This window comes from Eurosta solidaginis, chromosome X, assembly GCF_040869045.1.
Source record: "Eurosta solidaginis isolate ZX-2024a chromosome X, ASM4086904v1, whole genome shotgun sequence".
NCBI classification, from domain to species: Eukaryota; Metazoa; Arthropoda; class Insecta; order Diptera; family Tephritidae; genus Eurosta; species Eurosta solidaginis.
In genome coordinates, this window is record NC_090324.1 from 132,600,276 (window position 1) to 132,617,926 (window position 17,651).

The 17,651-nt window shown below is 40.1% G+C and overlaps 1 protein-coding gene across 7 annotated transcripts in view; it reads left to right on the top strand.

The window, feature by feature from the left end:
- Nucleotides 1-15,090: 15,090 nt before the first annotated feature.
- Nucleotides 15,091-17,651, top strand: part of LOC137235415 (potassium voltage-gated channel protein Shal-like) — a 1,011,987-nt gene continuing 1,009,426 nt past the window's right edge. For all 7 annotated transcript variants that reach the window (XR_010947886.1, XR_010947885.1, XR_010947887.1 and 4 more), the window contains exon 1: nt 15,091-15,254. Coding sequence is in view for 4 of the 7 variants with exons in the window: in XM_067758390.1 (XP_067614491.1) it covers nt 15,102-15,254 (153 nt within the window). In the remaining 3 variants the exon portion in view is untranslated. The remainder of the gene's footprint in view (nt 15,255-17,651) is intronic.

The window sequence follows — 17,651 nt, forward strand, 5'->3', positions numbered from 1 at the left end:
TAAGTGTGTAAATTGTTGTGAGCTTGTACATAAAAAACTATTAGAAGCAGATATACACCATACTGCCTTTAGTCAGGAATGCCCCGCATATAAAAGATATATTGCAAGTAAATCTAGAACTAGAAAGTAACAATCAAGAAATCAATAACCTATTTGTCTCTATCTTAATATTAATAGTATTTTAGGCAATAAAGAGGAACTCGAAAGACTTATTGAAATAAAAAATCCAGCTATAATATTATGTACTGAGACATGTACCACTAATGAAATTTCAAATCCAGAGTTAAATATACATACTTACAAACTAGTGCGATGCTATTCACATATAGACAGACTGGCGTTGTGCTGATTTACGTCCATAATTCAATTGAATATAACATTAAATTCAACAAAGCAATAGAAAAAAATCTTTGGAGATTTTTATAAAATTGAAGCACCTCAACCCAAAATGGCAAATTGGAGTGATTTATCACTCTCCTAGCACAAGTGATGCGGATTTTATTAACTATTTACCCAACTTCCTAGGTAGTACTTGCGAACTGTCGGATAGCAATATTCTTGTAGGTGATTTTAATATCAATTTGGATAATAGCTCAACTTATAGCATTCAACTAATAGATCTATTTAAATCATATTCAATGAATCAAAAGAACGATTTTGATACCCGTGTAACTGAGACATCAAAAACTAAAATTGATTTACTCTTTTCGAATACTGACGATATAGTATGTGAAAAGTTAGATGAACACCAAATATCAGATCATGAAACCATCCAATTTAAAATTTAAAGCAGTCCTAGGTCAAAAATGAGAAGCCTTAAAAAAAATTAATTCTTGGGAGTATTATAATACGGAAGCACTTATTAGTCAATTGCGCTTGCGCGATTTTAGCAACTTTAATAGAATTGATTTAGAGTCCAAAGTAGGGCTGGTTAATAGCAATGTTTTAAATGCCATGCGAAATTTAACGTATGAAAAGGGAGTACACTTAAAGTTAATTAATAAATGGTATGACAATGAGTTAGCCAACATGAATAAATATAAATTAGAACTTTATAAACTAGCTCAAATATCCGGAGAATGGGATGAGTATAGAAACATAAAAAAAGAATATAAGAAGCTGGTAAAAATTAAAAAAAAAATTAAGCATATGGATAAGATAGTAAAGCGAAATATTTGAAATTCGCAATAAGTAGGGTTAATGAAGACTCTTCTCTCAAGAAAATTTTGATAAACGGTACAGCATATATGAATGAATCTGAAATTGCTAAAAATCTAAATAAATATTTTGTTGATAGCATTGAGGATATTTGCAATAATATAGAAGAATTTTGTACAGAATGGCGGCCACCGTGGTGTGATGGTAGCGTGCTCCGCCTATCACACCGTATGCCCTGGGTTCTCACCCCGGACAAGGCAACATCAAAATTTTAGAACTAAGGTTTTTCATTTAGAAGAAAATTTGTGTAAGCGGGGTCGCCCCTCTGCAGTGTTTGGCAAGCGCTCCGGGTGTATTTCTGCCATGAAAAGCTCTCAGTGAAAACTCATCTGCCTAACAGATGCCGTTCGGAGTCGGCATAAAACATGTAGGTCCCGTCCGGCCAATTTGTAGGGAAAATTTAACACGAGCACGACGCAAATTGGAAGAGAAGCTCGGCCTTAGATCTCTTCGGAGGTTATCGCCCCTTACATTTATTTTTTTTTATTTTAAATGTTCCTATTCAGTTAAATGGGATTTTCAAATTTGTAAAAGTTAGTACAGATGACGTCATAAAAATTCTCATGACGTTTAAATCTAAGCGAGGTGGTAAAAAGCTGTTATCAGATGGTGTTCTTAAATACATGATATCATATCTGGGATACTTCTAAATCATAAATGAAAGTTTAAGTAGTGGCATAGTTCCGGGTATTTGGAAAACTTCTACCATTGTGCCAATCGAAAAAGTTAAAAACACAATAAAAGCAGAGGAGTTACGTCCGATAAATACACTGGCCAGTGATGAAAAGATTTTAGAACTTGTGTTAAAAAACCAGTTGGTTCAATACTTGGAAGAAAAAAATATACTCATACCTCAACAATCAGGATTTGGAAAAAAGCATTCCTGGAAACAGCTTTGAATATGGTTTTAGCTGAATGGAAAGAAGAACTTAGTAATAACAAGTAAGGAAGGCTAAGTTCGGGTGTAACCCAACATTACATACTCAGTTGAGAGCTATGGAGACAAAATAAGGAAAATCACCATGTAGGAAAATGAACCTAGGGTAACCCTGGAATGTGGTTGTATGACATGTGTATCAAACGGAAGGTATTAAAGAGTATTTTAAGAGAGAGTAGGCTATAGTTCTATGGATGGACGCCATTTAGGGATATCGCCGTAAAGGTGGACCAGGGCTGACTCTAGAACTTGTTTGTACGATATGGGTATCAAATGAAAGGTGTTACTGAGCATTTTAAGAGGGAGTGGGCCTTAGGTCTATTGGTGGACACATTTCGAGATATCGCCATTAAGGTGGACCAGGGGTGACTCTAGAATGTGCTTGTACGATATGGGTATCAAATGAAAGGTGGTAATGAGTATTTTAAAAGGGAATGGGCCTTAGTTCTATAGGTGAACGCCTTTTCGAGAAATCGCCATAAAGGTGGACCAGAGGTGACTCTAGAATATGTTTGTACGATATAGGTATCAAATTAAAGCTGTTAATGAGTATTTTGAAAAGGAGTGATCCTTAGTTCCATAGGTGGACGACGTTTCGAGATATCGCCATAAAGGTGGACCAGGGGTGTCTCTAGAATGTGTTTGTACGATATGGGAATCAAATGAAAGGTGTTACTGAGCATTTTAAGAGGGAGTGGGCATTAGTTCTATAGGTGGACGCCTTTTCGAGATATCGCCATTAGGGTGGGCCAGGGGTGACTCTAGAATGTTTGTACGATATGGGTATCAAACGAAAAGTGTTACTGAGCATTTTAAGAGGGAGTGGGCATTAGGTCAATAGGTAGACGCCTTTTCGAAATGTCGCCATTAGGGTGGGCCAGGGGTGACTCTAGAAAGTGTTTGTATGATATGGTATGATATGGGTATCAAATGAAAGATGGTAATGAGTATTTTAAAAGGGAGTAATCCTTAGTTCTATAGGTGGACGCCTTTTCGAGATATCGCCATAAAGGTGGACCAAGGGTGACTCTAGAATGTTTGTACGATATGAGTATCAAACGAAAGGTGTTACTGAGCAATTTAAGAGAGAGTGGGCATGAGGTCTATAGGTGGACGCCTTTTCGAGATATCGTCATTAGGGTGGGCCAGGGGTGACTCTAGAATGTGTTTGTACGATATGGGTATCAAACGAAAGGTGTTACTGAGAATTTTAAGATGGAGTGGGCATTAGGTCTATAGGTGGACGCCTTTTCGAGATATCGCCATTAGGGTGGGCCAGGGGTGACTCTAGAATGTTTGTACGATATGGGTATAAAACGAAAGGTGTTACTGAGCATTTTAAGAGAGAGTGGGCATTAGGTCTATATGTGGACGCCTTTTCGAGATATCGCCATTAGGGTGGGCCAGGGGTGACTCTAGAATGTGTTTGTACGATATGGGTATCAAATGAAAGGTGGTAATGAGTATTTTAAAAGGGAGTAATCCTTAGTTCTATAGGTGGACGCCTTTTCGAGATATCGCCATAAAGGTGGACCAAGGGTGACTCTAGAATGTTTGTACGATATGGGTATCAAACGAAAGGTGTTACTGAGCATTTTAAGAGGGAGTGGGCATTAGGTCTATATGTGGACGCCTTTTCGAGATATCGCCATTAGGGTGGGCCAGGGGTGACTCTAGAATGTTTGTACGATATGGGTATCAAACGAAAGGTGTTACTGAGCATTTTAAGAGGGAGTGGACATTAGATCTATAGGTGGCCGCCTTTTTGGGATATCGCCATTAGGGTGGGCCAGGGGTGACTCTAGAATGTTTGTACGATATGGGTATCAAACGAAAGGTGTTACTGAGCATTTTAAGAGGGAGTGGACATTAGATCTATAGGTGGCCGCCTTTTTGGGATATCGCCATTAGGGTGGGCCAGGGGTGACTCTAGAATGTTTGTACGATATGGGTATCAAACGAAAGGTGTTACTGAGCATTTTAAGAGGGAGTGGGCATTAGGTCCATAGGTGGACGCCTTTTCGATATATCGCCATTAGGGTGGGCCAGGGGTGACTCTAGAATGTGTTTGTACGATATGGATATCAAATTAAAGGTATTAATGAGGGTTTTAAAGGCGAGTGGCCCTTAGATGTATATGTGAAGGCGTTCTCGCGATATCCACCAAAATGTGGACCAGGTGATCCAGAAAATCATATGTCGTGTACTGCTAATTTATTTATATATGCAATACCACTAACAGTATTCCTGCCAAGATTCCAAGGGCTGTTGATTTCGCCTTGTAGAACTTTTTCATTTTCTTCTACTTAATATGGTAAGTGTCACACCCATTTTACAAAGTTTTTTCCAAAGTTATATTTTGCGTCAATAAACCAATCCAGTTACCATGTTTCATCCCTTTTTTCGTATTTGGTATATAATTATGGCATTTTTTTCATTTTTCGTAATTTTAGATATCGATAAAGTGGGCGTGGTTATGGTCGGATTTCGGCCACCAAGATAAAGTGAGTTCAGATAAGTACGTGGGCTAAGTTTAGTAAAGATATATCGATTTTTGCTCAAGTTATTGTGTTAACGGCCGAGCGGAAGGACAGACGGTGGACTGTGTTTAAAAACTGGGCGTGGCTTACACCGATTTCGCCCATTTTCACAGAGAACAGTTACCGTCAAAGAATCTATGCCCCTACCGAATTTGAGAAGGATTGGTAAATTTTTGTTCGACTTATGGCATTAAAAGTATTCTAGACAAACTAAATGAAAATGGGCGGAGCCACGCCCATTTTGAAATTGTCTTTTATTTTTGTATTTTGTTGCATCATATCATTACTGGAGTTGAATTTTGACTTAATTTACTTATATACAGTAAAGATATTAAATTTTTTGTTAAAATTTGAATTAAAAAAATTTTTTTTTTAAAAAGTGGGCGTGTTCTTCATTCAATTTTGCTAATTTTTATTTAGCACATATATAGTAATAGTAGTAACGTTCCTGCCAAATTTCATCATGATATCTTCAACGACTGCCAAATTACAGCTTGCAAAACTTGTAAATTACATTCTTGTAAAAGTGGGCGGTGCCACGCCCATTGTCCAAAATCTTACTAATTTTCTATTCTGCGTCATAACGTCAACCCATCTACCAAGTTTCATCGCTTTAACCGCCTTTGGAAATGAATTATCGCATTTTTTCGGTTTTTCGAAAATTTCGATATGGGCGTGGTTATAGTCCGATATCGTTCATTTTAAATAGCGATCTGAGATGAGTGCCCAGGAATCTACACACCAAATTTCATCAAGATACCTCAAAATTTACTCAAGTTATCGTGTTAACGGACAGACGGACGGACGGACGGAAGGACATGGCTCAATCAAATTTTTTTTCGATAAGTACTGATGATTTTGATATATGGAAGTCTATATCTATCTCGATTCCTTTATACCTGTACAACCAACCGTTATCCAATCAAAGTTAATATACTCTGTTAGCTCTGCTCAACTGAGTATAAAAAGGCGATAATAGCAGTTTTCATTTATCTTAAAAGAGACTTCGAAACTATAGATAAAAAAATATTATTAGGAAAATTGGTATTAGAGATGTTGAAATGGATTGGTTTAAAGATTTCTTAACAAATCGCAAACAAAGAACAGTAATTGGTTCGAAAATATCAGACGAAGTGGATGTTAAGATTGTCCTACCCCAAGGCTCTGTTCTTGCACCAGTTTTATTCAACATTTATATTAATGATATAAATTCTGTTTTGAAATTTAGCTCCATAAAACTTTTCGCTGATGATTCTCCAATTTATATAAATGGCAAAAATGAAAATGATATAAGAATCAAAATACAAAGTGACTTAAACGCACTTTATATCTGGCTGTGTACTAACAGACTTAAAATTTATATAGAAAAAACTAAATACATGCTTATTTCAAGAAAAAACATTGCTAATTTTGAAACTATAACAATAAATAATATTAAAATTGAAAAAGTAAATACGATTAAACATTTGGGTGTTCAGATTGATTGCAAATTAAAATCTGATGCCCATGTTGAGTATACACTATACAGTAAGTAAAATAGCAAAAAAATTATGGTTTATTCAAAGAACTTATAAAAACTTATGTAATTATTACAAAGTAAAGGTATATAGATCCATAGTTGAGCCTTACTTTATTTATTCCTCAACAATATTTTTTATTATGAGAGATTCGCAAATTGATAAGTTGCAAAAAATGCAAAACAAAGCAATGCGCTTTATTTTAAGCAAATTTATGATACTCCTATAAAAGACATGCTTCTAAGTTTAAATTGGATGAGCGTTAAACAACAAATATTTTTTAAAACAATGGAATTTATTTATAATATAAAGCACGGAATTTTACCAGAGTATCTCAGAACAGGTACTACATTTAATTACGAGGTCCATGATATAAATACAAGGCGGAGAAATAATTTTAAATTGCCAAATTATAAAACAGAATCGGAACAAAATAGTCTTTTTTACAAAGGGTTGAACTACCTGAATACATAAAAAATTGTGATAGAAACTTATTTAGCAGCCGGTTGTATGACTACACCAAATCTAGGCCGATTAAATGATATAGTCGTTGAGATTTAAATGCATTAGTGATACATGTGTCATAGGCCGGGTCGATTTGTGGAGAGGCAAAAAAATCGCCCATTGCTCTGTGAAAATCATATTCCAGGGATCAAAATAAGAAACTTTGCCGAAGGAACCATACCTCTAAAACGAGTTCTGATGCCCCTCCCCCCCCCCCACACCCAGGTAGGGGTAAATTTTGAAAACTCCCCCTTTGACCCATTTAGAGTGCTCCAATCGAGTCCAAATGTATGAACGACCCCCACTAACTTTGAACGTCCGACCCACCGATGCCAGTGGCATACCCCCCACCCCACCCGGTAGGGGTAAATTTTGAAAAATCCCACTTTGACCCATTTAGAGTGCTCCACTCGAGTCCAAATGTATGACCGACCCCCACTAACTTTGGAGGCCCGACCCACAGATTCCAGGGGCAAACCCCCTGGAACACCTCCCCCCCAGGTATGGGTAAATTTTGAAAACTCCCACTTTGACCCATTTAGAGTGCTCCAATCGAGTCCAAATGTATGACCGACCCCCACTAACTTTGAAGGCCCGACCCACCGATACCAATGGCACACCCCCTGGAATACCTTCCCCCCAGGTAGGGGTAAATTTTGAAAAATCCCACTTTGACCCATTTAGAGTGCTCCACTCGAGTCCAAATGTATGACCGCCCCCACTAACTTTGGAGGCCCGACCCACCCATGCCAGTGCCACACCCCCTGGAACACCTCCCCCCCCCCCCCCCAGGTAGGGGTAAATTTTGAAAAATTCCACTTTGACCCATTTAGAGTGCTCCACTCAAGTCCAAATGTATGACCGAACCCCACTAACTTTGGTGGCCCGACCCACCGATGTCAGTGGCACACCCCCTGGAACACCTCCCCCCAGGTAGGGGTAAATTTTGAAAAATCCCACTTTCCCACTTTGACCCATTTAGAGTGCTCCTATTGAGTCCAAATGTATGACCGACCCCCACTAACTTTGGAGGCCCAACCCACCGATGCCAGTGGCACACCCGTTGGAGCACCACCCCCCCAGGTAGGGGTAAATTTTGAAAAATCCCACTTTGACCCATTTAGAGTGCTCCACTCGAGTCCAAATGTATGACCGCCCCACTAACTTTGGAGGCCCGACCCACCGATGCCAGTGCCACACCCCCTGGAACACCTCCCCCTCCAAGTAGGGGTAAATTTTGAAAAATCCCAATTTGACCCATTTAGAGTGCTCCAATCGAGTCCAAATGTATGACCGACCCCCACTAACTTTGGAGGCCCGACCCACCGATGCCAGTGGCATACCCCCTGGAACCCCCCTGGGAGTTCACCATACAAACATTTCAAAAAATCGCCGGTTTTGCACTTTACATGAAAAAATCAGCTAAATGGCTATGTTTTTTCTTTATTTTTATTTATTTATTTATAATAATATTTATTATTTATTTATAAAAATATCTATTTTTTCTCTTAAGAAATTTATTTAGTCAGAACATATGTAAATGGAAAAATTAATTTAAGTGAGTTATAGAAAAGAAACTAAAAAAAATTATTGTTTGAAGTCTTTTTTACTTTCAAGTCTGCGCAATTTTGCACGGCTCTCTAATGTCGTCGCCATAACAGCCTCTAAATTTTCCGGTATAACCCGTTTGGAAACGCTAGCTAGCAATTGAACATGTCGTTCCGTTCCTTGTAAATTTCTAAAGAGCAGAAATAAACTCCAAAAGAAAAAACATAGGCATTTCGCTGATTTTTTCATGTAAAGTGCAAAACCGGCGATTTTTTGAAATGTTTGTATGGTGAATGAATCCCAAGGGGGTTCCAGGGGGGGTGCCACTGGCATCGGTGGGTCGGGCCTCCAAAGTTAGTGGGGGTCGGTCATACATTTGTACTCGAGTGGAGCACTCTAAATGGGTCAAAGTGGGATTTTTCAAAATTTACCCCTACCTGGGGGGGAGGTGTTCCAGGGGGTGTGCCACTGGCATTGGTGGTCGGGCCTCCAAAGTTAGTAGGGGTCGGTCATACATTTGGACTCGAGTGGAGCACTCTAAATGGGTCAAAGTGGGATTTTTCAAAATTTACCCCTACCTGGTGGGGGAGGTGATCCAGGGGGTGTGCCCCTGGCATCGGTGGGTCGGGCCTCCAAAGTTGGTGGGGGTCGGTCTTACATTTGGACTCGAGTGGAGCACTCTAAATGGGTCAAAGTGGGATTTTTCAAAATTTACCCCTACATGGGGGGGAGGTGTTTCAGGGGGTGTGGGCCACTGGCATCGGTGGGTCGGGCCTCCAAAGTTAGTGGGGGTCGGTCATACATTTGGACTCGAGTGGAGCACTCTAAATGGGTCAAAGCGGAATTTTTCAAAATTTACCCCTACCTGGGGGGGGGAGGTGTTCCAGGGGGTGTTCCACTGGCATCGGTGGGTCGGGCCTCCAAAGTTAGTGGGGGTCAGTCATACATTTGGACTCGATTGGAGCACTCTAAATGGGTCAAAGTGGGATTTTTCAAAATTTGCCTTTACCTGGGGGGGGGGGGGGGGGGGGGGGGGCATCAGAACTCATTTTAGATGTATGGTTCCTTCAGCAAAGTTTCTTATTTTGATCCCTAGAATACGATTTTCACAGACCATTGAGCGATGTTTAAATCGACCCGCCCTATGACACATTGTGTCATAATTAAAATTGTTTTTAATTAAAAAATTTAGATTAAGTACACATTGTTAATTAATGCAATCATATTTTTAAGTTTTGAACTAGGCTCTTAGAGTCGTAATAAATAAATATAGAAATAAATATGTACAACATGCTCGAATCTTTGCGTTGGTAATTCAAAATTTGAAATCGGAGATGACGTGTGACGAGTTATTTTATTGGCTTGACATTTTAGACAGCATTTGGTCCAGCGAGCAATATCTGCATTCATCGATGGTCACACGTACCGTGAAGCAACTAATTTGCGGGACGTGCGTTGGCCTGGGTGAGAAAGAGAGTGTAGCGCATTGAAAATTTTGAAGCGCATTACTTTGGGGGCATATGGACGCACTGTACTTGACGAAGCGTCACAGTAAAGTTTGATTCTGCTGTCGTTAAAATGAAGTTGGCGTAAGTGAAGCGACGATGTTGAGTTGAGCAGAATATTTTGTAGCTCGGTGTCTGCTAGCTGTGCATTTAATAAATCTGTTGTTGTTACAGCAGTTGAGATTTCATCGACACGCTACAGTGTGTCAGCAACATTATTTTCAGTGCCTGACACATGGCGAAAATCGGTCGTATAATGGGTTATAAAATCCAATCTCCTAAACTGCCACGGGGATGCGAGTTCGGGGCGCTGCTGGAAAGCGTGTATGTGGTCAGTATAGATAACGACGTGTCGTCCCTCGAAAATATATTTGAAATGCTGTATTGCAGTCATTGAAACTTTTTTCCAGCTCCGGTGTCCATTCAACTGTATGGGAACTTTTTACGTTAAGACCTTCGATTATCTTGTTTAGGGGACCTAACAATTGAGCTGCGTTTTTAATAAATTTACGGTAGAAATTAATCGTACCTAGAAATCCCCGAAGATTTTTGATTGTTGATGGTTTGGGGAAATTAGTAATCGCAGAAATCCTTTCACTGAGAGGTGACAATCCACGGGCAGATACCAAGTGACCCAAGAATGGGACTTCGTCTTTACCAAAAATCGACTTAGCTAGGTTAATAACAAGTCCTGCATTTTGCAGGCGCTGAAACAATAATTCAAGGTGTGTCATGTGCTGCTGTTGATTGCCTGATGCCACCAGTATATCGTCAATATAAACGAAGACAAATTCCAAATCTCTCGTTACCTCGTCCATGAAATGTTGCGCAGCATTGCGCAATCCAAACGTCATGAACGGGAACTCGAAGAGGCTGAATGGTGTGATAATCGCCGCCTTACCAATGTCTTCAGGTGCCACCGGAATCTGGTTAAACGCGTACCAAATCGATAGTAGAAAACACTCTCTTGCCATCAAGGTTCGTTGCGAAATCCTCGAGGTAGCGAACTGGATATTTATCTGGAATGGTACGGTCATTAAGACGCCTATAGTCCCCACAAAGGCACCACTCACCCGACTCTTTGGGCACTAAATGTAATGGTGACGACCATGGGCTGTCACTTCTCCTAGCTAAACCTAGATTAATTAACTTTTCGAACTCTTGCCTGGCGATGTTAAGTTTATCAGGGGCTAAGCGCCTGGCTTTGCTGGAGACTGGTGGTCCATTAACTGTTTTAATGTGGTGTTCAGTGGTAAATTCGCTAGTACGTTGGACACCGCCTGGTTGAACAACAGCTTGAAATTTCCATGTTATAGACTGGATCTACATCGGGGTTGAGGGCTTTAATTGAAGCGATGTCATGCTTGAAAATTTTTCCACATGTTGAAATTCCGGTGAGACCGTCAGTTAAGCTCTTTATCTTAAGACCCACTAACAAGCCGAAATGGCTCAGTAGATCAGCACCGATGATAGGACGGGTGACATCAGCAGTGACGAAACGCCATGGAAGATCTTTACGTAGTCCCAAATTTAGTATCAGTTTTTTAGTACCGTAGGTGTTAATTGGAGTACCATTGGCGGCGAATAAATGGTATAAAAGTGGAACAAGTTGTTTGCTTTGAATACGGCATGGATAAACGGAAATATCGGAGCCAGTATCGATGAGAAATTTGTCCCCCGTTGCCTGATCTGTGACAAATAAGCGGCAGGAGTTGGAAGAAAGAGAGTCGTTACCCATCTTGTAGATATTTACGAGCGTTCGATTGAATTTTGTTATGATACCAACAAATGCCTGTTTGATTGCACTGCTTTTTCGTCGAAGATTTACTTCTTACACGGCCCGATCGGATGGAGGGAGTTTGTGATCGAGGTCTGGATTGTCTTGACTGTAAGTTTCAGATAGAGGTTGTTAACGACGCAACTTGTTTAATGAGAGCAGCGCTATCAAAACAAATCAGGTGGTCGCGATACGGCGGCGCAGTCTTGGGGAAGATAAACTTCATGAAGTTTGTTTGCATAATCTACGAGTTCTGTTATGCCAACATTTTTATGCATTACAAGGCACACACGAGTTTGTTGAGCAAGGTGAGAAAGCCAACGCGTTTTAAGCACCTCCTCATCAATATCGGGTACAAGTGCTTTTAAATGGCGTAAGTGTTGCGATGGCGTTCGATCACCTATACTTTCCTTGTCCAAAAGTTGGAGTAATTTGGCCTCCTTGGATTTGGAAAATCGCGAAATCAGCGTGCTTTTTAGTTGCTGGTACGGATTAGTGCCTGGTGGGTTAATAATCAGGTCCTCTACTTCCGCTGCGGAACGTGTATCGATAAGTGGAATCGTTTGATAAAATTTTTCTTTTTCTGTCTCGATACCATGATTAACGAATTGAGCCTCGAATTGAGCAAACCCAAGAGAGTGTTTATCGCTGCTAAATGGAGGCAACTTAGCGTTACGAGTAGCAGTGCTCATTATCTTCTCGACGTTCGGTTTCTGTGATGGAGTATCAATAGGCATAACCAACGAAAGACTTGAGTCTCAACGACGGAGAACGTCGCAATTATACCAACTCAACGTGCCAACCAATAAGGTATTGCGTTCGCTATTTAACGCTGTTGTGTTTTGCTGTTGTATTTTTTTTAGTAGACTCGCGATTACTGGGGCCTTTTTTTTACCAGAGAGGCGATTAGCTTTGCTAGTAATTTGTCGATTACTAAAATGACCGCTCAAAGTTGTTTTTTAAATTTTTTTTGCAGGTAGGTATCAACCGCTATTCTATGACAATGAAATGACCTTAGTAAACCGAAATTGAAAAAAAAAAAATTTCAGCATTGGAATTGCATAAAATGTTCAAACCACGTGTGGAATTATGTAGGCATAAAATTTAGTTTTCTGACTATTTTGCCAAGAAACACGACACAATTAAATGTTTTATGCACGCGTTGGTTTGTGACAACTTAATGCGCTGCATGTATGAATTAACACACCGATATCCCTTCCTTTCAGTTTTTTTTTATAAAGACGTATTTAAACGCGATTCGGACTAAAAAAATCACGTCGGGGTCACCAATGTGGTAATTAGGGTCCAAATAATTACACACGAAATGATTTAATTTTAAGTCTTTATTATAAACTAAAATATTAACTAAATTTAACAAAATTTAATATTCATTAATTTGCGAAAACAATGTTAAGCGGCCAGCTCGTGTGCGTAGACTAAAATTTTAGAATTTATCACTTGCCAAATTAGGTGAGTGCATGAAAGGCTCAACAAGAGAGCCAAACCGGCTATGCGGTTGACACCACATATACATAGGTAGATATGTAAATTCAAGAAACAGCGCAAATGGTGATATATGAAATAAAAATCCCACCTACTTACAACATATGTACCGGGTGCCATCAACATATTCACGGATGGTTCTAAGCTTGACGGGAAGGCGGGAGCAGGCCCCTTTTCACCGGATCTGGGTCTAGAGGTATCTTTTCGCCTACCAGATCACTGTAGTGTTTACCAAGCGGAAATGCTGGCAATACACAGGGTTGTGAATCATCTCGGGTCTATGCCTAAGGATGGTAAATGGGTGTTTATTTTCTCAGACAGCCAGGCCGCATTAAAGGCCCTGGAATCATTCGTCGACAACGCAAAGTCGGTCACTGAATGCCGCAAATCTCTTAACGAGATAGCTCAGCACTTCAGTATCAGCCTTATATGGGTACCTGGGAGCAGGGATATTGAAGGCAACTGCAAAGCAGACAAGCTGGCCAGAAGGGGCACCACAGACCATATTCTTCCGGGGAATGATTCGGTAGGTATACCCATGGCCACTTTCAGGCTTCGTGTGAACACAAGCACTTTAAGAATTGCAAGTGGACTATGGTCAGCCATATCATCGTGTGAGACATCCAGGCTAACCTGGCACTCATATGACAAGGGGCGCAAAAGAGCGCTCCTGATTTTAAACAAATCAGTTCTATCGTCCCGGATAAGGGTTCTAACAGGGCATTGTTTAATAGGCACACATGGTGCTAGAGTGCCGGTGACGACCTTCGACTATTGTCGCAGCTGCAGATGTACAGAAGAGCAGGAGAGTGTTCAGCACCTTCTCTGTCATTGTCCAGCGCTTAGTAGGCGTAGGTTGGCAATCCTTGGTAAATCTTTTCTACATGACCTTGCTGAGGTCTCTAGGTATGAAGTCAAGGCTCTAGCAAAATACATAAATCCCACGAAGTGGTTTGTCCCGCTTTAGGCAGGGTATGGGTCCTCTTTGAGACCGTATAGGGTATTGCCCATCGTTGGCGTAAGTAGTGAGCTGTTACCATAGTATCCAGCTCAGCCCTCGCAACCTAACCTAACTTACAACATATGTACTTACGTACATATGTATGTGTATGGGAAACAAAATTCCCCATATTATTTTTATTAAAATACATCTACATTTTTGTATGAAAATTTATACACTTGTTTACTAATAAACAAAGTTCTATGATCAGTGCATTGTATAACGACCCCGATATTTCTAGCTTAAGACTCAAGCACAACTTTGGTTATGTATATATAACTAAATAAATGAATATTAACAAAGCAACCCCAAACAAACAAAAATATATGCACATATGCATCTATACACACATAAATATATGTATGTATACATACATGTGCATGCTCATATGTACAAGCGATGAGCGTAAGAAAAACAGATTTTTTTTTACTTTACTATTCGAATAGTATTATTATAAGGAAAGGAATTCGAATAAACGACTAAATTTCGAATAAATATTATTCGAATTATGAATACCTGGCGAACAAAAGAAATTAATATTCGAATAATGTTTATTCGAAAAGTCCCACCCCTACTTGTTACGTGTTCGTTGGGCATATATATGCCAGCACAATAGAAGGCAAACTAATATAAACAAGAAACATATAAGCCGGTTACATTGACTGTATAATGGCTTATTATCTCCTTATATTATTGGATAGTCAGTTTAATAAGTTTGTGGGCCGTAAGACCGCGAATACTATTACCTGCCTTCGTTCATTAACTTTTTTAGGCGAAAACTAGCTGCTTAGCAACGACTCACTTTGGACTGGGTCATTAATGAAAAAAATTGATTTGAGATTGGGCCACATTAGAGTGTATGAAGTTTATATTTTAGATTGGGATATTAGTTTGCTGGCCTGAACAATCCGTAGTCCTTTAGGAAGTCCTCAATCTATTTGGCAATTAAGGAGAAAGGTTGTCTGTATTAAAATATGCAACTAAATTTGTTAATATCTCCAAATAATCTAAACGTTTTAGTAATTTTATTCTCTTTTTGCAGATACGGTGATATGGTGCCTGAAACTATTGCTGGCAAAATCGTGGGAGGAGTCTGCTCCCTCAGCGGTGTCCTTGTGATTGCTCTACCAGTTCCTGTTATTGTTTCTAATTTTAGCAGAATATATCATCAAAATCAAAGAGCTGATAAGCGTAAAGCCCAGAGGGTAAAATTGATATTAGTGAAAGTTTTTACACATATGTATGTATGTATATAAAAAAAAAAAATAAATGTAAGGCGCGATAACCTCCGAAGAGATCTTAGGCCGAGCTTCTCTTCCAATTTGCGTCGTGCCCCTTTTGCTTTTCCCTACAAATTGGCCGGACGGGACCTACATGTTTTATGCCGACTCCGAACACTTTTCATGGCTGAAATACACCCGGAGCGCTTGCCAAGCACTGCCGAGGGGCGACCCCGCTTAGAAAAATTTTCTTCTACTTGAAAAACCTTATTTCTAAAATTTTGATGTTGCTTTGCCCGGGGTGTGAACCCAGGGCATACGGTGTGGTAGGCGGAGCACGCTACCATCACACCACGGTGGCCGCCATGTGTATGTATATATACTAATGTAGTATTACCCGGTGCATTGCTTTCGTACACAGGCTAATTTTATATATCAGTCTCTACGTAAAAACTCCAATTCATTTAGTTATAACCCTTATACTGTCCTTTCTCCAATTTCCTCTCCACCGCCTTCTATATCCCGTTTTTATACCACTCCTCCTCTTCTTGCTTTTCCTCACTTATACTCTTGAACAGGCCTTTTGACCTCTGCCTCTGTCTTCCTTATGCTCTAACCCTCCCTCCAAAAATCCCTAAAATAAATGTAAGAGCACATAAATGGGTATTCCTCTGTATAATGTTCGGTTTCGTCCAAACTTAAACTTCTTTACGTGTTTTCTATTAAATTGAAAACGTACGACATTTAAAAAAGTTTTTTCACTTTTGGTAAAAGTTCCGAATTACTCACTTTGATCAAGTATACTCGATACCTCTTACTGAGTATGAGCACTGATAAGCAATGCTTGTCATGTACTTTAATACTAGGTGGGGCAATTAAAGTCTCGCTTGCTATTTAGGTATATTTATAAAATTTTCTGATACTTATGGATGGTATGTGCATTGTATATATATATGTATATATTTGTGTGGACTGTATAATTTCCCTGCAAAAAATGCGATTAGTCTAAGATGAGCCCGGGATGAGTCGCAAAGGAGCATGCGACTAATCCAGTTTTGATCTCTTTGTATGCGTTCAACTTTTCCCTTTTGTTGGAGCATGTCCTATGAAGAGACTAATTGTATCCATTTATACCCACCCGAATAGGAACCATAGGACCAATCCCATATGTACCCATATGGGAACGAATGAAGACTATTCCCTTTTCTCATCAAAAAGTGTTAGTTTTCGTATGGTCAGAGGTTATGTACATTTTAAACACAATATTGGAACTTGCAAAAAAAATTGTTAGAAACATCTATGTAAAAAAATTATTAAGTCGCCAACTCATTCCAAGAGATATGGGTCGATTATAATGGAAAATATGTTCCAAGTCATTTAGGTTCGGTATAGGGCTCCGCATTTTTCTTGAATAATTACGGTGCCGTTTCGCCAGAGTTACCATATACGGGCAATGTAACTCAAATATGCACGGTAGCAGTTCAGAAGCAGTTCACAATTCGTTGCAAAATATCAACTCTCCACAACATCCCAGCCTTCCTGAATCTAGCTCGACCCAGATTCACCAGCATCTAGCTAAGCCAGCATACGAGCCGGTCTTTTGTACGTGCCAAGCTTTGTCTTCACTTCCGCTGCTCTGACTTGCGAATGCTTACCTGGATACATTCGTATCACCCTTCCCTTAAGCCATTTGGAGCGGTGCACGCCAACGTCGCAAACTAGAATGATTTCCAACTCTTTCAAAGGCTGATACCACTGCGTTCTGGAGCTGTTGAATCTTTCGCCATTGTTTCCTGGTAGCGCGCAGATTCTCATCAAGAGGATTAGGACTGGTCATAGTTTGCCGTACCTAAAAGGAAATGGTTAGGAGTGAGGGGTTCTTTGATAGGTGCAACTAAAGGTATGTCAGTAAGCGGCCCCGAATTGAGAATATTCTCGGCCTCAACCTTTAAGCTATAAAAAAAGGTGGTCCTGTGCACTTTTACTGTGCAGTGTATCCCCCATGGCTCGTCTCACGCTTCGGACCAGGCGCTCCCAGCAGCCTCCCTCGTGGAAATTAAGAGAACAGTTGAAAACCCACTAAACCATCCTCTTCGACAAGGCGTCTGCTATCTTACATTTTCGAGTTCTGATAATTGGCGTTTCAGTTCCCTCTCCTCTCCAACGAAATTCGTGCCATTACCAGAACTTATCCGCACCGTAGTGACACTCCTGTTCATAAAATTTCGGATACACATCAAGCAGGTATCGGGAGATAAGTCCCTGGCTATCTCAAGATGTACGGCCCGTGTAGTCAGACAGGTCAACAACGCTATCCAGCACTTCTCACTGCGGTAGAGGGACCCATATAGGTCAAACCCACGTAAGTGAATGGTTTCAAGC